Source organism: Haplochromis burtoni, unplaced genomic scaffold (genome assembly GCF_018398535.1).
Source record: "Haplochromis burtoni strain Fernald_Lab_line unplaced genomic scaffold, NCSU_Asbu1 Contig_212, whole genome shotgun sequence".
Classification (NCBI taxonomy): Eukaryota; Metazoa; Chordata; class Actinopteri; order Cichliformes; family Cichlidae; genus Haplochromis; species Haplochromis burtoni.
This window is the reverse complement of record NW_024582573.1, coordinates 104,515-129,981: the sequence shown is the minus strand read 5'-3', so window position 1 is coordinate 129,981 and position 25,467 is coordinate 104,515. Positions and strand designations below refer to the sequence as shown.

General features: G+C 41.6%; 1 protein-coding gene across 12 annotated transcripts in view; it reads left to right on the top strand.

Annotated features, from left to right (window-relative positions):
- Positions 1-25,467, top strand: part of LOC102303476 (nuclear factor 1 X-type) — a 112,053-nt gene that overhangs the window by 68,172 nt on the left and 18,414 nt on the right. For 7 of the 12 annotated variants that reach the window (XM_005936407.3, XM_005936414.3, XM_005936415.3 and 4 more), the window contains 6 exons: positions 20,241-20,303; positions 21,200-21,274; positions 21,466-21,589; positions 22,054-22,089; positions 22,466-22,593; positions 23,412-23,486. In XM_005936407.3, the coding sequence (XP_005936469.1) occupies positions 20,241-20,303; positions 21,200-21,274; positions 21,466-21,589; positions 22,054-22,089; positions 22,466-22,593; positions 23,412-23,486 (501 nt within the window). The remainder of the gene's footprint in view (positions 1-20,240; positions 20,304-21,199; positions 21,275-21,465; positions 21,590-22,053; positions 22,090-22,465; positions 22,594-23,411; positions 23,487-25,467) is intronic. The other 5 variants (XM_005936408.3, XM_014338125.2, XM_005936413.3 and 2 more) reach the window with 3 other exon arrangements.

Below are 25,467 nucleotides of genomic sequence, written 5' to 3'. Positions count from 1 at the left end.
AGCCCAAGGCTCTGCTTTAATACATAGCTCCCCCTGCCTCCCTAACATGCACACATGTGCACGCACGCACGCACACATACAGTAGAAGCATCGTATTTCTGCTTTACTGCGCAGCAGTGGTTTAGCTTTTGCAGCCGTGCACTGATTGACTGCCAGCTTATATGTTTCTTTCTAACATGAAGCTGCTTCATGTTTGTTTGTGCCTGTCTATTCTACACAAACTCTGCTGCATGAAGGGTTGCCATGTTTGTGGTTCAGAAGTATGCATCTACATACAAACACAGGGAGAGACACACATGCATAGGTGTGGTTTGGGTGGTAGATGGCAGTAGCACCTGTCTGCCAGCTGCTTGTTGTCCCTTGGGAGCTTCAACCGCCTGACTGACAGGTGAGGATACCCAGGGCTGAGAGGCACAACACAGCTGTCCTAGCCCAGATGCTGAGGAGGGACAAAAATCCTCTGTGTGTGTTTGTTGCCTCATTATCCTCACCTCCACTTTTTTGAGTTTTGAATAAAACGGGTGTCGTTGAGATCAGCATGAATCAAGTTTGTTAACAGGTGAAACTGACAGAGAAAAAACTGGCCCTCATTTCTGCCATGTGCTTTGTTTCTGTTCTTTCTCTTATTTTCACTCATTGTTGTTTTACAAAGATCTCAAAAGATCAGTTCTTCCCTCACTTTCTTCCTTTCTTTCACTTTTGCTTTTTTCCTTCCCTACCTCCTTCTCACTCCTTTTCCTTCCTTCCCTTGTTGCCTCTCTTTCTCCGGTTCCCTCCATCTCCCCTTTTCCACATAAAGCTGTTTTTCATAGAAGCCCATGCAGCCTGGAATAGCATTCCCCCGGGCGCTGCAGGGTGAAACACTAGACTTTTCTGAGCCCAAGCCAAACAGATGCTGGCTCTTGGAGTCCCACCAGAAACAAGCCTTCATGCTTCTCCCTTTTTTCTCCTTCTCTCTCACTTTCATGCTTTTTGTCTTTTCTCTTTCTGTCCCTGGTTCCCCATCTTTCTTCCTGGTCTCTCATTCTCCCGACACTTTCTCACACTCTCTTCTCTGTCTGAGTCTCTTCCTTCTTTTCTGTCAAGGGCAACATCTTAGTTTCTTAATCTCTTTGCAGTGTCGTCAAAGCAGCCTGGTGTCTGGGCTCGAAAAGTCTGTTCAGCCTCTGCTTCGTTAAACTCCCTCCATTAAAATCCCTTTGTCAGGTGTCAGTCGCTTTGTGCTCCCACTTCTGAGGAGAGACTCTTTGCTTGGAAACAAGGAAGGAGTGGAAAAGTGGGGTTTCCTTTCTTCCTGCTTTACCTTGCTTTTTTGTGCTTTATCCTCCATGAAGTCTGTACTCCTACCTTTTGCTTTCTCTGTTGTTTTTTGTCCTTCTTAAATTCGCCTAAATCTTTTTTTTTGGTTGTTTTTGTTTTGGCAGAACTTGCTATCCTCCCCCCCTCGTCCCCCTGCCTGTATAGCTCCTTCCTCTACTTATTTTTCTCCCTGCCTTTCTTGCTTGCTCAGTCTTTAAATTTGCTTGAACCCAGGGACCCCGACTGTTACGTAAATGGGTTAAACACAGACACACGTGCTCGAATACTGTATGTACACACTTATGCCTGCACATACCCTTTTTCATTGCGTATGCACACACGCACAGAGCGCTATAGGGCCAAACTTGGCTTTGCAGCTTTTGGCAAATGTTCAACTCTCTCCCAGTCTCTTCTATCGCTCACTAGCTGATGCAGTGTTTACATGAGCTGCCAGTCACAACCAAATCAAAAGCCTTTTCCTCTGAGCTAAGAACAGTTGGGGGCCTGGGAGGTATGCAGTGAGTTGGTGTGCTAATACTGATACGACTATCGCCATTTTTGGTGGCTGAATATCCCCATTTGTGTCAAGTGCTGCTGCTCTGCAACAACCTTAGTAAGGCTGGGTCTTTTTAAACAAGTTCTCTTGGTGGAGTGGAGCGGTTTAATAACACTTAACGTTTTTTGAACATACTCTGGGCTGATTGCAGGTATTTGATTTTTACATAATTAAAATTTACAGCAGGGAAAAGTGGGAATCCTTCTGTGGTCTCAGCAATGTTTAAATTAGAGTTTCCCTGTTGATTTGAATATCTTGTTATTTATTATTGAATGACTTAATATCTTGATCATATTACACTGGTTCCTAACAAAACAGTCATTCATCCTCCTAAATGAACCCTGCGAACCCTAGGGTACATAAGCCTTTTATAAGGTTATGTAACATATTATGGTGGCTTCACCAGGCATTACATCACGGGGTTAGATTACTGGGGATCAGTTCTGCTCAAAGACAAAACTCTACCCCAGCATACACACATCGCTTCCTGCTTTATACCTATATATGCTGCTGATGAAAGCTCATGTTTGTTAAGTAAATTGTACTTGTTTGGTGGAGAGAACAATGACCTTGGGTACTAGTATCTGTTGCAGAGAGCAAACACTAAGAGTTGATTAAGTCTAAGACGGGTAAGTCTAAGTTTTGGGTTTCAGACAGCTGGTCAGAGTTACTTCCCTCTTAGTTAAGCACATGTTTGGGTAATAAAGAAAAAACATCATCAGTGGAGCTCTGACACCACGATTCACCGTGGCAACCAGTAAATAAAGAGCAGAGCCTCCAGTGTAGTCAGAAAAATGAACGTGGGCCAATATGGACCAGAATATTTTTATAAAAAATAAATGAATAACCACAGGTGTAGAAGAGAGTCAGCAAGTTAAGACGAATACCGATAAATACATTTAAAGTGTCCTCCATTCAATCATTTGCCCAGATTGAATTTCCAGTAATTAGTAATGCAGTTTGAATCCTATTAAATTGTACATGAGATTGATAAATATGTTGTCACCTGTAATATTCAGTTGTACTATGATAGGAATTAAAATGATAAAGTACAGTTTACTTATGACTTTAAAGTCATAGCTTTACCCAGTAAAAATTAATTTGATGATTTGCAAGGACAAGTTCAGACTTGAAATTTTTTGTTTTATTATTTTGTGTTTAATATAAAATAAAGAATGAATATATTTTATAATAGATGTAATTTTGCTGATAGGAATTACAAACGAAACAAGCAGCAATATAAATTGCTGTCCAAAAATTCAGCTGTTTCTGAATTTAAGCGCTTAAATTCAGAAACTACATTTGGACCTGTTTTAGAAGTCTGGGGTTTTCTCATTTGTAGCACACAAATCCTCACTCAGAAATATTTATATTGAGTATTTTATGTGTCTAAAACTTCATACAAGTTATTTTTTTAAAACAGTGATTGCTACAGCAGTGCACAGTAAATGTTTTAGTGTGGGAAATTCACAGAGTTAGAAAAAGGTAGCCTATAGATTTTATTCTGTGCTGAACACCACTAATCTGTCCTTACACCAGTATCAGATGGATTCATTAAATCAGTCCAATGGAAAGCAAACATGTTCCTGGGATTTTAGTGTATTAAAGACGTTAAGTTGTGCAGGTCAATGTAATCCGATATATACTTTGTAGGGGTGCAACGATACACAAAATTCACGGTTCGGTTCGATACTTTGGTGTCACGGTTCGATATTTTTTCGATACAAAAAAAATGTTCATGCCTTTTTAATTTGTCATTTATTAAATTTTCACGGCACATTCCGCACCACATCTCTGTGCGTTCATCATTTGTTTGAAGCCAGCTCACCTCCTGCAACTACTTTTCCGAGAATACGCGCTTCTTTTGTGGTTCGGACTCCTGACATTTCTTTGGAGGTGGAGGAACATCACAGTAATTGCTTAAAGGAGCTTCTTCGACATCTTTAAGAGTTCTAAACAAATGTCTGTCCTCCTCCTGAAAATCTTATGTACGCAAACACGCGTTGCAACTTCTTATCTTGTGCGCGTTTTTTATTTTGACAGCGAATGCGCACCTGCGGACCACTTATGTGCAGCCCTGGTTATTTAGCTCGTCATATTGCAGCCACAGAAATTCTTTTGTCCATGAAACCATAAAGCTGCACTTTCTTTTTGCCTTATAGTCTGATTTGTCATAACTTTTCCGTTTTGTGGTAAGCTTTTCTTTGGCTGTCACTTCTTCACCCTGACCTGTCTTATTTGGCTCAGCAGAACTAGAATAAGATAAGATAAGATAAGATAAGATAAGATAAGATAGAACTTTATTAATCCCTCGGGTGGGTTCCTCTGGGAAATTCGACTTCCAAAAAAAGCACAGCAACGACCGAAGTTACAGTTACAGAATTGTTATATATACAATCACACACACACACACACACACACACACACACACACACACACACACACACACACACAATATATAAATACAGAGACAAATATAAATAAAATATACAAAGGGGATAAATAGAATAAATAGGAATAAAAAATAAAAATACAAGTGAATTGCACATTTCAAGTATTGAGTCTATTGCACTGTTGACTATTTACAAAAAGTATTGCACAAAGGTATTGACAGTGAGGTGAAGAGGCACTACAGCTTAGTTGTTCCCCCCTCCTTTGTCCTCCTGTTTCCCCTCCCTCTCCCCTCCAGAGAGGAGTTAAACAGTCTGATGGCGTGTGGGACAAAGGAGTTTTTAAGTCTGTTAGTTCTTGTCTTGGGGAGAAGCAACCTGTCACTGAACAGACTCTTCTGGTTGTTTATGGCCGTGTGCAGAGGATGCCCAGCATTGTCTCATAATGTCCATCAGTTTCTTTAATGTCCTTTTCTCTGCCACTGTCACCAGAGTGTCCAGCTTCATGCCGACCACAGAGCTAGCCTCCTGATCAGTTTCTAGCTGATGAGACAAACTTAAAATATATATTATGCTATGTTTATAACACTCACTCACATAATGCTCGCGTTTTCACCACAACCTCTCACATGTTTGCTTGTGGAGATTTCACTTGTCATGTTTGCATAGTAAGCTAACGATTAATAAGACGATGTCAGAGGAATTGGTGCGCAAATTATCATCACTCACAGATCAGTGCTGTCGCTCTCTATACACAGTTCGCGCGATTGCAAAGTGAAAGCAAAAAAACAAGCGCAAATTCAAACGCGATTTCAATATGTCACATATTGACAGTGGCTCACCGATGCCAATGACATAATTACCCAGCTACATTTCCGAAAGAATGCAAAAGCATTGACATATATTTTTCCTACAATAGCCCGACGGGCAGGGAGAGATAGATTTTGGTAGCCCGACTGAAAAATCGCTAGCCCCGGGACGTCGGGCTAGCGATATTGCAAGCCCTGTATCTGATTGAGGAATCACTCATCTTTGGAAAAGAGAGTTTATTACAGAGAAATGTCTCTTTCCAAAATAAAAGCTATACTATCCGCTTCTTCTGGGCTATATTCTCAGCAGCATATTAAACATATCAGGTCCCCATAAGGAGAATCATGTGCTAACGGCTGTCTAAATGACTCGGGTAAAGTTTGTAGCATGCTGCTTGTTGTTTTTGTCTGCTTCCACTTGTCTTTGCACTAGGATGATGTCGGAGTAAATGTGCAGTCATATTCGTTGTGTTCCCACTAGTGCTGTCAGCGTTAATCTCGATTGAAATGACGTTAACGCCACAACACGGCAAATCTCCGTTAACGAGCTACCGCGGATCGCCCCGTGCATGGGGCTGGACGGCCAACACGTTAACGAGCTAACTGCGCTAACACACTAGTTCCCACCCATGTAATTGAGCATTGCGTGGCACATCCAACATACTGTTTTACTTTAGTCCATGACGCGCTTACCTTCAGGGTCATACGTCACATGAAAACCAAAATAGTTCCAAACGCCAGATCTGAATGAGGGTGGGGAGGTTCAATTTGCCATGTTGCAAGGAGAGCTTAACTTCTGTCTCGCTAGCTTGCCCTGCGCTCAGTGAATCTGGTTCGACTACTCCGCCTAGGCTGCACTGTCGAGCGCAGATCCACTGAGCGCTCAACACAGACAGCATGTCAGAAGGAAAGTTGATAAAATAAATTAAAAATTTTGTATTGTTCGATACATATGCATACCGAACCGAAAGCACTGTATCGAACGGTTCAATATCGATACGAGTATCGTTGCACCCCTAATACTTTGATACTGAAAGTATGCATGAGGAAACGAAACAGAGTTGCTTCAGGTGCAGCATAAAAGGAAGAATCAGAGAGACTCGGATTATGTTTAAGAGCATGTTCGGTTCAAAGAGTCAGTAACACTCTGAACTAAACTAGAGGTTAACTGTTTATGGTGCAGAAAATCTGTAATTTCCATCATCTCAGGGTTAAACTCAAATTTTTTACCAAATTTGTTTTCTAGAACAGGCCCCTAATTGTTTGTGTTCTCTTGTCTGAGTCCAAAATGAGCGTCAGGGGCCTCAAAAAAACTGTGAGAAGAAAAAAATTCAGCTGATCAGTGTTGGTTCAGTCATCTCTGAGCATGTTCACACTTGTTCACTCTGAGTTAACAGCATGCATGATGCATTTAAAAAAGCCACCATCAATAAGCTGAAATCCACCATGGCAAAGGGTAAACATGGAGCAGAGCTTCTAGATTGTGCATTGAAATAGCATGTGACAGTAGAGATTTATCAGGAGCAGGGACAATGAAAGAGCCCAAGTTGGAGTGGAGAAACTGTGTGCACGCCAGTCATTCATAATTTAGCAGACTTTGAGTCCTTTAGTAGCTGATTAACAGTGGCATTTCACAGCATAGAATTAGTTAAATATGTAAATATATTTAATTGATTTTAAGTTGTTTCAGTCATGTACGGTAAATGTTTTGTGACATTCTGATACTTGTTTTATTTTTAGATTCTCATTGACTTCTGAGGAAATAAAACACGTCAGACAGCTCCTTCAGGTTCTGCAAGAGGACCTGAAGAGTATCTCTTGGTTCTCAGGAAGGGTCATGTTATCACAGTAACTGACTGAGACTTAGTTTAACTGAAAGCCCAGAGTTTCCCTCACCTAAGGATTAACAAGCTCTTAGTTTTCCCTAAACCCTCTTTCTGAAATAAACCCCTAGTGTGATTGTGGGAAGCTGTACTGTAACTGTGTGTTTAGCTTTAGCTTTGGATCTGGGGTTACACTAAATTTCATTGATTAGGGTCATAGGCTGAGGCTAAGCAAAGCACTATTAATATGGATTAGCCACACAGCACAGTCAAATACCATGGTCCAGTTGCCATGTGGACAATCAGATAGTCTGTGCGTGTATGTTTTTGCATCTGTGTATGTGGGGGGGGGCTTAGCTGGGGCAGAGTTGCAGGGATGTTGTGTGGGGTGATTGTGGTAAGGAGGTGAATTAGATTTAGAATTAGTATTAGTGAAGAGAAGTTAAGCGGGATGGGCTTACGGGCTAAGCGCTCAGTGGTGGTGGGGATGTGAATCCTTATATAAACACTGATACGCACACATTGAAACAGCAAGATCAATCAATACATGGAAGCTTTTTTTGTTTCTGAATATAATCTATTTAAAATAAGGTAGACAAGAAGAGATGGAAAGAAATGACTGAAGATGGCTGACAAACTAGCACATAGCTCTCACACACACACACACACACAAAAGTGGTGTTTTAGCAACTTGTTGTCTCTGGGTACACACATGCTTTGTCTGTGATCAGAACTCTAAGCAGACTGAGGACCTCTGCTGTCTGGCAGAAGGCTTGGGGTCGCCTGATGTCCTCTGCCTGAACTGAGTGCTCTTTTCTGGAGAAAGAGACTGAACATGGCAAGAGGTGATAGAGAGAAAATGTGTGCATGTATACATTATCCAGTAACAATCTCTGTTTTTATCTGTGTCACTTAATCAAATAACTCGTGCTAACTCTTTCACCCTCACACACGCGCATATTGACCCCGTGTGGCAGTGGTGCAGCTCCCCATTGAGTGTCTATACTGCCAAACAGATGGTGGTCTGCTTTACTGTACAACTGCATCCTGATTGGTTTATCTGCTTGTCTGTGTTGGTTCCCTCTCTTGTTTGTTTGAACTCCAAGCTGTTCGGAGCTGCACTTGCTGTGAGGGTTACCACAATTGCCATTTGTTGGATTATCTTGGTGTCATTGTTCCTTTTTTAAAAAAAATTCTGTCTGTCATGTTGATTTTTTTAAATTTTGGGGGGAAACCATTCTTTCCTGAATTACGGATGTTTTGTTACTAGAAATAAATTAATTAGGGTCCACAAATTGGTGTGGTGAGATTTTTTAAAATATATATTTTGTAGTTTTATAATGCTTATTATTGTATATTTGACCTCATGCACTAAGGAGGAGTTTTTTCTTTCTTTCTTGTGCAGCTAAATACATAGCATCAAATTTTTATCTTTGCTCATGGCGCTCCATCAAAGATTACACCCAAAGATAAACTCACAAAATGCCTGCTGGTGGTAGTGACTGCTGGGTCGACTTCAGCCTGTCTGTTGCGCCTGGCTCCAGCTCCCTCACATGACCTCACCCTTTACCCCTCATCCCTCTCATCATCTGCCCTGACCGGGCTGCACAATGGACAAAGAGAGCTTCGAGAGTTTGTGTATGTGTGTGTGTGCTTATGTAAAAATGTGTGAACGTTACCAAGTGCCACGCTGTTTCTTTTTGAGCACGCTCTTGTCTCTTTGTGTGGTAAAAGTGCATGCACCGTGAACCAGACTTGATAAGATGGCAGTTTAGTTCCTGAATCCTGGCGCTCGAGGGCACAAGTTCATAGTCTGTCAGCTTTGCCATGTCCATGCAAACTCCTCTCTTCCTCCTCTGTAATCCTCAGTCTGCATAGCAACAGTCAAACACACGGCGACACATCAGCAACACGGTGATACACAGAAAATGAACATTGACATGGCGCAAAATGAGCGAACATCAACCCCTTGCCAACCTTGTGAAACTTCGCTATCATTGGCGCATACATTTTGACACGACTGTGATTGGTCACTGCGGGTCCACACCCCTGTGTACACACAAACAGACACTCACACTTATAAACACGTTCAAACACACTGTTTGCTTTGCTTGCCCTACGTTGAGCTGTCTGGCTGGCATCATCTCCAACTGCAGAGCCAAAGGGTCAGAGGTGACCACTGCTTGGCAGAGCAAGCTCCATGTCCTTCCGCTCTTCTCTGAGTGTGTCTGTGTGTTGTCAACGTGACAGCATGACCTCTTTGATCAAGTTTGCTCTCCCGGAGTTTTCCTCCATGTATATACAGTATAATATACACAGCCTTTACATGCAGCCCTGTTTTTGCTCTCCTCCTGTGTTTGCCAACAGCTCCTTTCCTCCTCTCCTGCTAGCATCTCTACTCCTTTTTTCTTTTGATTCCCCCCAACTACCTCCCACAGCGTTCTTAGTTTCTGAATCTCACCCTCCCTCTGTCCTCTTGGCACAGATTGACAGGACAGTCTCTTTGATTGTTCATACTTCCCATTGAGACTCATATTGTGGCAGAACGGAGCCCATTGAATGGTGCACTGTATGAATGCAACCAAGCAGGGGGCAGTGTCCAATATTTACTTCATGCAAAAGTTAATGTTATTTTTATGTGTTTATATTTATTGAAATTATACACTTGGATTTTTTTTTCCAGATATATGACTTAGATCACTTAGATGTTATTATAGAGAGAACTTTTTTTTCAGTAGAAAATTATTTTGATTATGAGTTTTATGTATTCCCAATAGAACAATAATAATTTTCAGATGCATTCAAATGGATGTATTCTGTCTTTTCTTTCATCATTCCATTTCTCAGGAGCAAACAACTTAAGAGTTTCTCTGTAATTGGGTCTCTTGCTTTCCAGTGCAGCGTATTCACCCAGCAGACTTATTGACGTATTGTTATGTTCATAAAGTGGCACATTTGCTCTGAATTTTCATTGAAGTGTTCCCCGAGAGAAAAAGACTTGGCTGCTGGAAGAATGTTTGTTATCACTGTTATCTCAGTGGTGCTTTTGGAGGAGTTGGCAACCTTGCTCAGTATCACTTTGTGGATTTGTGTGCATGTGTGTGTGTGTGTGTGTGTGTGTGTTGAGGATGTTTTCTCACTCTTATCAAAGTGTCCTTGGCTGCGCAAGTGCACCAACGTTCTATCAGTGTAAATCACCTTCTTTTATGTGTCTTGTAACGAACTGGAAAGAGTTTCAGGCATAAAAGTGAGAGAAAGAACAAAAACAATAATACTTAAGACATGTGCTGGTAAACAGGTAAGGATGTGTGGGCAGAAAGCGAGTGGTCTGTGTTGTTTAAAAGTGTTTGACTGATGCATTGGAACCAGGTAGGTGAATACGTATAAAGATATATTGACTATATTAGACTAACATTAGTCTAATATAGAAAGAGAAAGGAATAAATGGAAGGACAGCCAGTGCTACATGGGGGAGAGACTTACCTTAAAGCACCCCTCTGCTGGCCAGACAGGAAGTGTGTGTAACACCCTCAGCACAAAGACCCACAGTGTGTATCTAGGGCAGCAGGAAAAGGGACCGGGGGAGGAGAAATCCAAGTCTCAACACATGGCCTTCCCTTGCTCTTCAGTTCCATACTCAGCTTAGTACTGTACTTTCTCTGCAACATTTCCAGCTTTCCTTTTACAAAGCTGAAAACTGTGAGATGCTTCTCATACTCATACTTCCTTTTCTAAACTGCCTTTTAATTTCTTCCTGATTTTGCTTTGCAAAGTTTTATGATTCTTGTGCTGGTTTCTTCAGCTGCAAACATGCATTCTGCCACAGTTTCATTTAGTTATTCTTCTTTCCATTTTCAAATCATGTTCTTTCCCCTGCAAATCTATATTCCCTTGGCTCGCATATCTGTGTCTCTGTATTTCCCCTCTCTCTGTGTCTGTCTGTCTCTGTCTCTTTGTTGAGCAGTGCTCAGCTCCTGATGTTGCAGAGTGTAAGGCATTTTGATTTGAAACACTTTCTTTGAACATGATAGTACGCATGCTATGTAAGGGTCTTGCTATCTAAGGGCAAAATGCAGAAGGGATAAGCTCCTACTCACATCTCAATAATATTCACGGCTCCATATTTCTCTTTGATTTTATTCACATCACATCTCTCTCTCTCCCTTTTCATCTCTTTGTCTCCATTTTCTCCATTCCTGGCCTGCTTCTCTGCAGTCTAGAGAGTGAAGTCTGAGCTAACTGAGACGCCTGGCCCAAGGCCTTGTTGCTTTATTTGCATTTCACCATGGTTTACGTGTGCCAGGAAAATGCCACCTGGTGGCGATAGCAAACCACTGCAGCCATTTATTCAGTGTGTGTGTGTGTGTGTGTGTGTGTGTGTGTGTGTGTGTGTGTGTGTGTGTGTGTGTGTGTGTGTGTGTGTGTGTGTGTGTGAGATTTAGATGTTTGTGTCTTGTGAAAGCCACGTAGGTAGTGAGAATAGTGAGAATAAGTGTACCGCCTCTTCCTCCCTCCTTCTCCCTCCCACATGTTCCCCTTCTTTTTCCCTTTCCGGCCTTTGTGCAGCTGTATTTATTTGGGCTGGACCAGGGCATTGCAGAGACACTGGTCCTTAACACGTTTGGGCCCCCGCCCGGTTGACTCCTTTAAGCTGAGTAGAGATGAAGGTTGACAGGGTAATAATGCTGGTGTCAACACCACTTACAGGACAGTTATATCAGTATCAGCTCGGCAGGGGGACGTTCACACTCTGTTAGGCTAGGTCGTGAACCGTGCTGGGGGCCCCCAGCCTCAGCCACAGATACACTCACACATGCATTTCTCTTGAGCTGCTGTTAATGAAGCAGCTTAAATGTACATAATGCAAGGTCTTCATGCTGATATAAAGATAACACAACTTCACGCGTAGATACACGCAAGCTGAACACATTAATTCAGTGTCGATACACTTTTTCCACATTATTTTTAATACATTCACAGAGTACGTTTGTACCAGTGTGTGCTCGCTTGTGTATGTGTGTTAGGCTCTGTGCCTTCTTGTGTCAGCTTAAGTAGGATTCTTGCTCCTTGAGCCCTAGCGCTCCTTCAGGACTTTGAGTGTCTGTCCAAAGGCAAGTCTCGTCAGCATGACTCCAAAGCACAGAATCTCATTTACACTCGACTGTCCATATTAATTATGAATCAGAGTGCTGTCGGAGGCTTCTGTGACTGCATTGCATAGCAATGATCACTGTAACCAAATGGGATACTTAGAAGCATTCCTGCCTCACAAAACCTTTTATTGCCTCGATTACTAAATGAAACTATAAACATGCAGAATGTGCTGAGAGCTTTTGTTGTGTCTTGCAGAGAGTTCATAAAGGATTCAGATTTGATCTCACAACTCCAAAGTACAAAAACTTGGTGTAACAAAATCAAAGCATATTGCAGTGTTTTGTAAATTATCATTGACCTGTGTTGTACTGCCGATAGTGTAACAGCACGTTACCTGTTTCATCACAAGAACTGTGCTAGGTTTAAAAATGGGGACATACTTTAACTGAAATCCTTCAAACACTTTGTAACTTTGCAATTCCTTTCCATAGTACAGGCTTTTAGGGACTGAAGATACAAAATGATTAAGTGTAGTCTCTCATGACCAAACCAATCTCCACAGTACCAGAAAAGCAGCTAGAAGCCCTCCTGATCATAGAGAAAAATAAACTTTCTTAGTTTTATCTTTTAATAAACAACAATTCCCAGCAGTGCCACTGCAAAAGATGTCTCTGAGAAACTTTGTTGAATTTAGTTTTAACTTTTTGTTGAAACTGAGGTTGTTAATGTTGTTTCATGAAGTAAAGAGCTTAGACTCAGTCTTCATCTAATGTGACTGGAGCCCAAATGGTTTATCACTTATATAAATGGCATTCTTGATGCTATGAACATCAGTAGTATTCAGCATAGATTTGTGCTCTTGCCTTCTACACACAGACATCTCTAAATTTTCCTTCAATTTTTTAATTGTTATGCACCTTAGAGGGTCACATCTCCAGATCCTTAACCATTTTTCTTTGAGCAACATCGTTGTTAAAATTGTCAGTGGTTCTCTTTTACACTGATCTTCATCCCTTCATCCCAAATCATGATTCCACCCGCCAGCTGATATTAACTCCATCACATCATCACTTATTTATTTTTTACCTCATGGCTTTTTACCCCTGTCTCATAACTTTCCACCATGCAGACTTTTTTGGAATGCATTTGAGGCCTAAAAAGCAGGCATTAATTTGTCCTTACAAATAAACTAAAGGTGTCCTGACAAACATTATATATCTTGTCTTCAAACTGTTTGGAATGACATACTGTACAAGTCAAAGTAAATTTAGAAACTCCTGCTGTATTTATTTACATTTTCCATACTGTTGCTCTTTCCAACTTGAGGTTGTATTTTGCTGTCTGCCTTTGGATACACTTCTGTTTCTTTAGCATTAAACAAGGAAAACCACACTTGTGAATAGTACAAATACAAAGATATAAATGGTTTCACCACTGAGCGCTCCCTAAACATTTACATAAATTCAGACGGGGCAGTAATAAAAAAAAAAAAAAGGTTAATGTTTGTGTGTTAAAATAAACACCAGACTGTGGCAAAAATATTCTCACATCTGCATAGTAAATACAGTATTATAAAGACCTCTGTGGGGGAAAAAAATCCCCTGTGTTTTGTTATTTTTCACTTTATCTGCATTCTTCTTCTTTATTTTATTTTTTTTGGGGGGGGGAATCGGTGACTTAGAGTAATCTGACACGCTTCCCATACTGGCAAGATTAACAGAATGCATTGTTTCACAGGCTCTGATTTAAGGAAGCATGCCACGACGTGTGTGTAGATGCTAAGTCTGTGACTCATTTTCAGCTCAATACAGTAAACTTGTAGAGCGGGGCAATATGGGTTAAAAATCTTAAAACTTTGATCAAGCACTGTGGCTTACTTTAATGCCACAAGTGAATGACTTTACACATCTACAGGAAACTAACTATTCATGTTTAAACCCATAAATAAAGATTTTTACTACTTATATTTCCTATTTAACAGCACACATTACCGAAGTGTGTGTTGGCTTTTTCTCTTACAGTCAGAATTTCCTAAGTAAGTTATAGGCCTAAAACCTAAGGATTAGCATAAGATATATTGTGGCAGCCTGGGAATAATCTTGCAAGTTTATAAAGTCAACGTTTTTGGAAAAAAACATGTCTCTGGAAACCCAGTGATGGAGAAACTTTGCAGTATACAAGAAATTGCACTGGTGGAGAGAAAAGGTGATGGTAGGATGAGAACAAGGATAAGTGGGGGAATGAGGGACAGAGGAGAATAAATAAGGAGTGGGGTATGTGTGGGCATCCAGCCAGCCAAATACCCTCCAAACCTCCACTTTGACTATCACCCTCTCCACTCGTTGCCTGCGACTTCATGCATCCTCTCTAGACCATAACCCGCTCCCTTTCCCTCTCCCACTTTTCTTTCGCTTCTCTTCCCATGCTCCATACCCCCAAGCCTTGTAATCCCTCCTCTCTGCTCCTCCCACTGCTCTTCCCCCTCACTCCTCTTCCCTCCTCCTCCCCGCTCGCTCCTTCTCTCTTTTTTTCAATCCTTCCCTTCGTCTCTCAGCATCTCTCTCTCCTGGGTCTTCTTGCCATGGTGCGGTGCTGCTGGCAGAGCGTGGGCGCAGGCGGCACACAGACGGGAGCACAGATGGGCAGCAAGCTGCGCAGGGCGGCCAGGCACACCTGCTCCACACACACACACGCGCACACATACACACACACACGCACACACAGAGCCCTACTCTCCCAACCCGCCTCACAGCCTGCCTGGCACAGTGGCACGGTGATACAGGGACACAAATACACACAGACACACATGTATACATATATAGATACATACATTTATTTGTGCATTCACATAAACAGTTGTGCGTGTGCAGATTTGTAATACATTTTGTATATGCCAGACGAACAGTGAGCATATATAGCAGCTAATTACACCATAGATTTGTCAGTTTCCGCTGACATTTTTGTTCTCTTATGACTCTTATTGATTCAAAGTTTGACTTCTAAGCAACTTATAAGATTTTCCTCTAAGAGTAAAGATTTGTAAAGGTCACATTCACACTTTGGTTTCAGCACATGGGGATCTGGTTAAGACTTTTAGCACAAAAGCGTTTTTGCTCACATACAGAGATGTATACACTAAATAGCAGAAGTGATGAAGACTTATTAACACAGAAACAGAAATGTTCCCTCGTATGACACAGACTTAAATAATTAAAAAATGAAACAGAAATATATATATATATTAAAATAAAAAGGGTAAAAAAAATAATAAAATAACATCCAATAAAAGAGCTGAGTGAACATCTGTGTGGGATAGCCGGGGGGATTAGGAGGGTTTGGAACATTTTAAGCGCATTAAGGATTAAAAAAAGGTCAGAATGTTTAGCAACATACCGATAAACCTCTTAAGCGAAACCCAATTGGGAGGCTGTACCGCGTTATCCTGTGTTTTGGGGAGGAGAGGAGAGGAGAGCTGAGGGGGAGGAGGAGACGGAGGGGGAGTGGTGGAGTTGACATTTGTTCCAACAAGGAGGGGAATCTCAACACATACTGGTAGTTACACACATGCATGCTCACACATATGGACACATGCTGGTTTGATGTGGCTACAGAGTACATTAGCTCACTTGTTGGTTTTCATGTTGATGTTGGCAGTGTGCGTGGTTGTACCGCACATACTCACAAATGACAAGCAGTGTTTATGAATCTGTCAAACAGCCATGTGCCACTGCAGAGCCCACTTGTTACTTCTTTCATTTTTGATCAGCAATGACCAGCAAGACGTATTTTCATTGTCAGGAGACAATATGCAGATTCGCGGTCTCTCACTGTTTTATGTCTATGTCAAGAGTATATCAATTAAAAAGAAAAAAATATAGGAATTGTAATATGGATTATTGAGTATTGATTTAAATGTTCCAAGCGAAATAATCATCTTGAGCAATGTCCTGACACGTTTCAGATTTTCCTCAAATCACAGAGGTCTAGTTAGTTTATCCGTCCAAAGGACTGATGAGCTTATGCCGTAGCAAGGCATCTGGCCACAATCCACAGTGGCTACTCCTCCTACAGTGTTGGTCAGAATTTAATCAAATGTACAAATGTGCTTGAGGTCAAGGTAACATGGTTCATTTTATAGACAATAAATTGTAACAGATTAAGCCTTTTTGTCTTTGGTTTAATTGCTTTTACAATCATTGGTGCCTCAGTTTTTACACCTTTGAGCACTTTCAGTTTGTTACTGACCCAGAGTTCTTTCAGGTGATGAAATTTGTAACGGAGTTAGTCCTCACTTGAGTACACACAGCTTTAGCGTCTTCCGATGACCAAAACAGTTGAAAAAGCCACTGAGCTAAAACCTTTATCCACATCTGTGGAACAGATGTTGGATTGATTAGTTGTTTGTTGGGGAGGATTCTTAAATAGATCCATTTGTGACCTTGGAAATTAACAGCGCAGGAGGTAATATTGGGGAAAGAGTGATTAGTGAAGAAAATGTAATAGCTTAGGAATTATTATAACTAATGAGGATATCATATGTTTTTTAACAAAATGAGGAGAAGGAGAATCCTCCACTTGACCTCATGAAAATTAGGAGGAAAGCCACAGGAATTAGTGCTGGGTGTCAGAGAGATGGTAAGAAGGATTGCAACCTAGAGAGCACAGCCACAGTCAGATGCATGGTGCTGTATGTCAAAGCCATGATGAGTTGGGTTGTGTGGATTGTAGCGGAGTTGTAAGAGAGAAAAGTCTGCAATCAGCAATCAGACAGTATAAAGAACCAGCACAGAGAGAAAGCAGATGCTCAGCTAAAACTCACTACACTATTTATTTATTTAAAATTTAAAAAATTATTATTTAAAATGATCATAAACGAATGATTAAAAATCCAAACATTTACATATAATTAGCACTCATTTACTTTGAGCGTACACCAGCATTTAGTTGTGCAAAGTCAAGTTTGTTGATAACCAGCTCTCATTTTTAGGGACTTACGACATCCCAATTTACTCTTTACTTCCAGGATGTTGCGCATCGAAGTGAAATCCAGGGGAAAAATTTAGTGCAAAGTCAATGTTTAGCTAAGTTTTAGTTAATCACTGTGATACTCACTTACCTAAATGGTTACATCAACATTGATGGATGGGCTGAATCACATAAAGTCCGTCATGAATAACTGTATATATTTGTATATTCATACACTGTTATCAGAGTAGAGTTTGCGTGGGCTTCTCATGTGCACCATCAGGACACAATGCATACACTGTTTTTCTTTGTATGTCGTCTTTTTAATTCACTGGGTTCAAGCGGCTGCGGAGTAGACTGAAAGGTTTGAAGTCAGAGATGGGTTGCTGGTGGAGGACGCAGAGGGGCATCTGAGGGAGGGAGTGGCTGCAGGACTCTGATTGGGGTTGCTGAAGGGAGGGCTTTAGGGGGCTGCGGTGAGAAGATAAGGGGCTGGATGCGTGGATGGAGGGTGTTGAGTGTGGAGTGGGGGGTTGTGGCTGCTGTCGTAGGCTGCAGCATGCACAGCAGTGATAACCAGCCACCAGACCTCTGTCTTACCTCCCTCTCGCCCTGTCCTCCTCACTCGTCTCTACAGCTTTATGATGCACTGTTGAACTCAACAGTGGCACCTATTTCCAATGAGTGATGTTGCGATGTGTTGTAAGCACAGTCTTAGTAGGCTAAAGAGCCTGAGCTCAGAGCAATAGAGCCACAGCTGTTGATAGCTTCAGTATCTATGTAGGTTATCATATTGTGCAGTTTGCAGAAAAAGATTTTCAAGAGCTGAATAAACTCTGTAGGTGGGAAAATAGTATTATCAAAAGTTCTTTGCTTAGAATAAAAAAAGAATACATAAATAAGATGAAAAATCAGAGCGATAATAGGAGTCTCTGTATCAATCGGTCTCATATACTGTGAGAGTTGGTGTGCCCAAAGGCAGTCAAAACCTCAGGGTGATGTTGAGAACAGCTATCAGTTTTCCTGCTGCTACTCATATGCGCCTGTCAGCTCTTATCTATACCATGAGCCTTAGCTTTCACACCTTGACAAGAGCAGAACATGTTCAGGTCATGACAGGCCAACAATAGGCAATTTAAGACAGAAGGGCAGAGTTTCCAAGTGCAGGATCTTTCCAGAATGTGATATGTCCATACTGACAATCAGTTGTTCTCCATTACCCAATAAGATTTGCAGAATATAATTTTAAACCAGAAGATGGTATTATCGTTGTTAGGTAAAGCCAAATTCAGGTGATAAGAGCTTCCTGCTGTCACTGCGGTATTGCAGGATGGGCTGAACTTGTTATATTTGTTTAAAAAAAAACACCGATTGTGATTTCTGCCATTTATGCAGCAATTATTTGTAACATCTGTCAGGTGGCAGGAGCAGACTGGCTACAGAATAATCCTTCAATTAGTAACTTTCTTAATATCCTAAACAAACAGATGAGCATCAGGTGCCACACTTGTTACTGTAAATAATCAACCGTGGAAGCAAATATAAACACAGAACTGATTATGCACGTCAGTAGACATGCATAATCACACAAAACATGATAATAAGTTGTATGCGCCAATATGATTTCTTGAAGCAAATCCACCAAAGGAAATGTTGGTGTAGGAAAGAGGCTTCGGACATTTTACAGTTTTTCAAAATTCATGCCTCACACGTGAATTTGTGCAGCTTCGTGGCGGCAGCCATGCTTTCTGTATTAGATTGTGAGATATCTGTAAAGCGTATTGTTCATACAGTAACGGTCCATTGCATCTAAGCGCCGTATGCATAGTGTGAGAAATAGTGTTTACATTAATGTAGAGCCCTCCGGTGAAATACTACACGACGGTTAAAAAGTCTATTGAAGTGAGGCTGTTTTCTCCACAGCTTTCATTGGCCACCATATATGTTTACTCTGCGTGTGTACCTCAGTGTTTGTTCACGTGTGTGTACGTGTGTGTGTGTGTGTCTGAATGTGTCTGTGTGCATGCGTGGCGGGGGCGCAGCCTCGTATGTTTGGAGTGAGTGCCGTCAGTTAGCTGGAATGTGGCACTACCGCCAATGCTAAGATGGCTGCCAAGCTCTAAGATGGCTGCCAGGATTACACCCAGCCAGTGAGAGACACAGAAGAGCGAGACATTCTGCATGAAAAGAGAGGGGAAAAAGAAGCTCTCTTTCATTTCTGTGCTCTTTCTTTCTTTCTTTCTTTCATTCTCGCTCTTGTCTGTCTCGCCCCTCTCTCGGTGGATAAGCACTGCTTCGTAGGCAGCGAGACAGGTCTGTTATTGTTTCTGCTCAGTAATCTGTGGCTTAGTGTGGCTGCAAGGCAAGTGCTGCTGGCAGGAGTCTGTGTGCTCTGTTATCACCTACAGCCTGCAGATAAACACCTCCTTTAGCTAGCTTACTAGCTAGCAAAAGCCTAGCTAGGCCTGAATGGATGGCCAATGGCATGAGTATCCCACATCACACCAGTCCAGGAAGTGAACTTGGTCTCAGCCACCGGACTCAAACACCCATGTGTTTTTCTTTGTGACTTGCACTTTTACTCCAACTATCATGTCATAACAGGTGTGCACAGCTGCACACGTTAGGTTTGCGTTTTATGCGCTTGTGTTTTCTTTGTTATTATTTTATTTCAAAGGGACGAGCGTTGCCTCAATTTTATACAATTTCATACTCTGCGTCAAATCCCTCTGGACGAGCAGGCTGGCCTGGTCAATGTTATCTCTCGATCTGCATGTGTGTATTTATGTGTTTGTTCTTGTAAGGATTACAACATGTATTAAAGTATGAAGCAAAAATTACAGGAAGAAACAGATTGAGAGTGAGTGTTATGTGTGGTTATGTGTGTAAGGTGTTCTGTTTACGCAGACTAAATCCCTACCAGCAAGAAAGTATTAAATAGGATTAGGGAGAGGGATATGATTGCGTGGTTAGATACTAAATGGCATAGCAGCACAGTGTAAATCATCGCACCTTAAGTCTGGAGGGACAGAGGGAAACAGGAGAGAACAGTCTTAGATACAACACTGTCACACAAAAATGTGCGAATTCACACGCACATACATTCGCAAGATGTATACCATACCGCAGCACATACTGTAAGTCCCTCTTATTCCCTCTCACACCTGAAATATCACATTCTTGGCAACATGAACACACAGCTATGACTCATTGAGATGTTGCACGCTTACCAGTATGTTTTTATTAGTTTCTTAAGCATGCAAATCAGATAATAACCATTAGTCTGTCTCTATCCTTTTTGCAGAATCTGGACAATCAGACAGCTCCAGCCAACAAGGGGACACAGACATCAAGCCACCACCCAATGGTGGGTATATGCACAAGCACGTGCCTATGTTCAAACCCTCTTAAATTAGCGTTAAATTAATTTCACCGAGCTCATCAAGCTTCATCCGCACTAATTAGTTTTGCTTTAAAACCGAACACCTGAAAATGCATAAGACATGACTGTTCACATACACTGACGATGAGTAGCATGATAAAAGGCAGAATTCAACTGCACAAAAGCTGCTATCAGCTGCTGAATGATTTTAGATGAATTCGCCATTGGTACTCAAGGATGATTTGCAGAAACTGGTCATGTAGCTGTAACATGAAAAATCATCAGGCTAATCAGGCATCGAACACAGGTGTATTGATTCCGTGACATCACAGGTTCCCAAAATCAATTTCCAAACTAAAAACCACAGTTTTCAAATTTTTTCCTGGCTCAGCAGCATTTTCAGGGTCCTGATGCAGCAGAATAGTTTGAATGTTAGGTATAAACATGAAATTGCAGACTTAACAGGAGGGACGTTTTACAAACTGACCTGTTGCAACGGCAGCATCCTATTACAGTACCAGGATTATATTCAGTGAGCTCCTAAGGATGACCTGTTCTTTGTGCTTTATTGCGTTGTCCTTCATTTCTATGTCCTTTATTTTAAACATCTGAGATGCTGGGAATGAAAACACCCGAATTCATAAATTACACACTTTAATCTATGAATTCGGGTGTTTTCCCTGATGGTGTGGGCCCATACTTTAGTCCATACAGTGTAATTCAATTGCGTATTCCCATAGATGTTGCTCAGCAAACAGAGTTAGAGATGGAGTCTCCTGAGTTTCAGTTTAACATTTTTTGTGTTTTTGTGTGGGGAGGTGGGTTTTCCCAAAGCTTTTGCGTGTATTTGTAAAAGCTTGATTATTTCCTCGTCTGTACAGGCCACCTGAGTTTCCAGGACTGTTTTGTCACCTCAGGAGTGTGGAATGTGGCAGAGCTGGTCAGAGTGTCTCAGAGTAAGTAGAAAAACCAGATCACGACACAGACAAAATGCCTGCACATGAGTAATTACAATACAATGCATTTGTTTCCTCATTGAAAAAAAATCTACAGCATTTTGAGCATATCCTCTTATTTCATGCTGGCATATTTCTCGCTTCCCTTTTCTTTTCTCCCCACATTCCCTTTATATTTGTCTCCTTGTCAGCTCCTGTAGCCACAGCGTCGGGTCCTAACTTCTCACTGGCTGACCTGGACAGCAGCCCCAGTTACTACAACATTAACCAGGTGGCTCTGGGGCGGCGCTCTCTCACCTCCCCTCCTTCTACCAGGTATGAGTCCCCACAGGCATGAGTAGTGAAGGTTGTGCAGACGTACAGTATACGTTGCACAGGAAACATCATGGAGAGGTACGGCTGTCTACCATAAGTAGACCGTCTAGTGGGTGAAACCACCATGTGGCTTTAGCAGTTCTGCCTTGGTTAGTGATGCCAAGGGCAAACTTGAGGGAAGTGTGAAATCACAGTACTGTAATATTTACCAACCGTATATTGCTTGTTATCACAAAGATGGCTACAGTACACCATCTCATTGAAGTTTCTTGTTATGAGTGGTGTGCAGCTATGCCCTACGAGTCCAGTCCCAGTCTTGGATTCTCTTTATATATGTGTATGTCTCTCAGCTAGCTGCTCTTGTCTTTATGAATGTGTGATGTCTCTTTCTGCTTTTTACTCTCTGGGTCTTTCTTAACCTTTTCTTTCTATCTTCTTACCTCTGTCATCTGCTGTCACTTTAGGTCTGAGGTGGAGTTGTACGCAAACCTTCCAAGGAGGTAGTTATAAACCTGAGCTTCATCTAAAAAATATAAAAGATACAACTTGGCGAGACACATGCACAGGAAAGCACGCACAAACACTTTCAGAAAGTCGTGTGTGACTGCCTCTACTTTCTGACTTTGCCTTCTCTTTCTTCCTTTTCCATTCACAGTTTTGACATTCATTGTGCTTTGTCTGCTCCAAGACTTTGTGATTTTGTTTCCCCTAAAATGCAAAAAAAAAAAGTCTGTTTATATGAAAAGTTCTTACTTCTGCTAGGTGTTGTCCTTCCCATCATATATTTTTATTTAAAAAAATCCTACCTGCTCTCACTCTCTCCATTTATCCCTTCCACTTTTACTCCAACCACCAAATATCCTCTCGTGTCTGCAGCTCCACTAAGCGGAAGTCCTTAGATGATAGCGAGCTGGAGAGCCCCACAGATGATGTTTTCTACCCTGGGCGTTCGCCTGCTGCCAGCTCCTCCCAGTCCAGTGCGTGGCCTAATGACATGGAATCAGGTACCCTCCTACCCCACCCCACACCTATCCCTTGAAGCATCATGAAGCTTTTGCACTTTCTGCCTGATTTGCACCCCCAAGTCCAAACTGATCCCTCCATCTGACTTTGTCACTTCTCCCTACCGCAATCTGTTGCTGTCACTGTGGTGATGTACTCAGCCCTGGAGACCACACATACACCTCCACTCACCTTTCTTAAGGCTCTGTGGCGCAGTCTGATCACTCTACTTACAGATACACACAGTAGTTAATTTGCTCATGCTTAGTTAATATATTATTGAAAACAATGGCTGTGTTTGACTAGGATCTGTTTGTATTTAAAAGTTTGGTGTGAAACCATATACTCAAACACGTGAATATAAAATATGTAACCTTGAAACAGAAAATGTTTAAAGTCACATGTCTCGCATATGACAGAAATGCAAATACATGCCTAAATAAAAGAGAGATGAATAATAAAAATGACAATGCTAAATGCACCAAATATTTTAGTTTAGTGTCTCCATTGTTTTGGTAGTAATACTTGTGTCATTTAGCTTCGGACATTTTGCTCTTTATTCTACCTCCTCAATACCTGAACCCCTTTCTTGGTCACTTTTCTTCAAGCATTCATATGTTCTCACCCTCACCTTAACGCCACTATCATGCATACAGTTTACCTGATCTGTTGTCAATTATAAGTGATTCACAACCTCCATCACAAACAAATGCTCACACTTAACTCTCTCTCTCTCTCTCTCCTGTCTATATATCTTCTCCTCTTTTTTCTCTTATTCTTCCCCTATCTCATTGTTAACAATACCCTTCTTCACTTTCAGTGCAGCACCATTTGGCGAGTGTGCAGGAGAGGAAGATAAAACATGAAAACGATGGCGTGCAGTTTCCTTACCATGGTTAGAACAACATTGATTACACTCATATTTATTTACTATTTATCAGCTTTTATGTAGCTCAGTCATTCCTCTGTGTGTATGTATAAGTGTGTGTGTGTGTGTGTGTGTGTGTGTGTGTGTGTGTGTGTGTGTGTGTGTGTGTGTGTGTGTGTGTGTGTGTGTATAAAAAAGATAGATAGATAGATAGATAGATATACACACATTATGTGTGTTTGTGTGTTGCATAAATGTGGGGAGGACAACTATAGCGTGCTAAAAGTGTGTAAAACTTTCATTTCTGTTTAGCTGTTTACTAACTGATGTCAATGATGCTGATGAAAGTTTCATTTTTTGTGGTGTAAAGTGCCAGGACTGTAAGGGAATATCCAGTTTTCTGTCATATTTATATAGTGTTACTGTGGTGGAGGGTCATAATAAACATGGGAAAAGTTCCATATAATTTGATCAGTCTGTGTGCAAATAATCCGTGTGAGCCAAAAGAGCCAACTGTTCTGTTTTAGACAATTTTTTTCTTCCCCTTAGCTCATTTTTTGTGAGAGTAGATATCCCTAATATGCTCAGCTTTGAGCATATTTAAACTGACAAAGCCAGTTGGAAGAGGTTTGGCTTAATTGGAGGTGGTAGGGAGCTAAATTGTTTTATTTTAGTCAGTGGATGAAATGAGGGTGAGTATAAGATAAAAAAAGCATTATTTTGAACTGTAAATCATGCAAAGCCACCCTAGTAGAGTCCAGGATAATACACATGGAGCTGGAAATGTGCACAATAGCTTCATTTAACTAACTGATTTCACCAGATTTCACCAGACTTACACTGACAACACCAGCAGGCATATTCAGTGGCTGCACCCACTCTGGCACTCACACACTTGCACAGTGACTCACTCATATGCATAAACACCCACACACAAGCGCAATGTACATAGACGACCACCCCATACTGGGACTCGCACACTTACAACCCCCCTCACATGCAGACGTTCACACATTTAAATACACGCGCTTATCATACTCCCCACCCCTGCAGGTGTTCAGGTGTCTGCCTTGCCTCCATCTCTCTGTTGCTCCATCCCTCCCTTGCCTCAAATCCCTCATTAGGACTCTTCTGTGGATCAGAGGTGTAAAACCCTTCCTCTTGCTCCCTAGTTCTCCCTTCAGCCCTTCTTCCCTGCGTCCCTTCTGTCTAATTGAAAATGTGTACAGCAGGAATAGCCCTGGGGAGGGAAAACATGTCAGAGGAGAAAAGGCGGCAAGAGAACCAGAAATTAGGCAAGTGTAAAAGCAAAAGTGGGTGGTGCAAAACAGAAGAGAGGAGAGAAGATGACTTTGGTACTCAAATGGTGAGAGCTAATGAGAGACAGGGGTTATCACGGTGTGAACTAGAGAAGCCAAGAGCCTTGGTTAGGTTTTGCCCCAGACTACTCTCACTCGAGCCTCAGCGTCTGCTCTCCTGCTCCTGCTCTACTTAGCTGTAAATGTAATTAAGAGGCTGCTCATCAGAGCCACAGCAGAGGTTCCTGCACGCCTTAGCGCACCAGAGCCTTACCTCCCAGCTTTTTCCTCTCTCACTTGCTCTCACTTCCTCTGTGTGTCTATGTGTGTGTGTGTGTGTGTATAGCGACACCCTTACTATCCAGTGCAGCAAACAGCCTTGTACACTTCCTAATGAGTTTGGCAAATAAGTGTGTAGAGTTGCATGCAAATCTGGACCGTTTGCCCAATTAATTTACAAAATCCAGGCGAAAAATTGAAAAGCCAAAAGCTTTTGTAATTGATGGACTTTTTTTTGTGGATTTGGTAATCATTTTAAATCGTGGCTAGCACAAGAAGCACGAAGGGGAGAATGTGTGATATTTGGTAGTCTGTGTCTATTTAATAAAATATTCCACCTGCCACAGGCAAAGCTCATTTGGGATTTCCTGTTCAGGTGGGGGAATAGAAACAAGCAGGCACACACACACACACACACACACACACACACA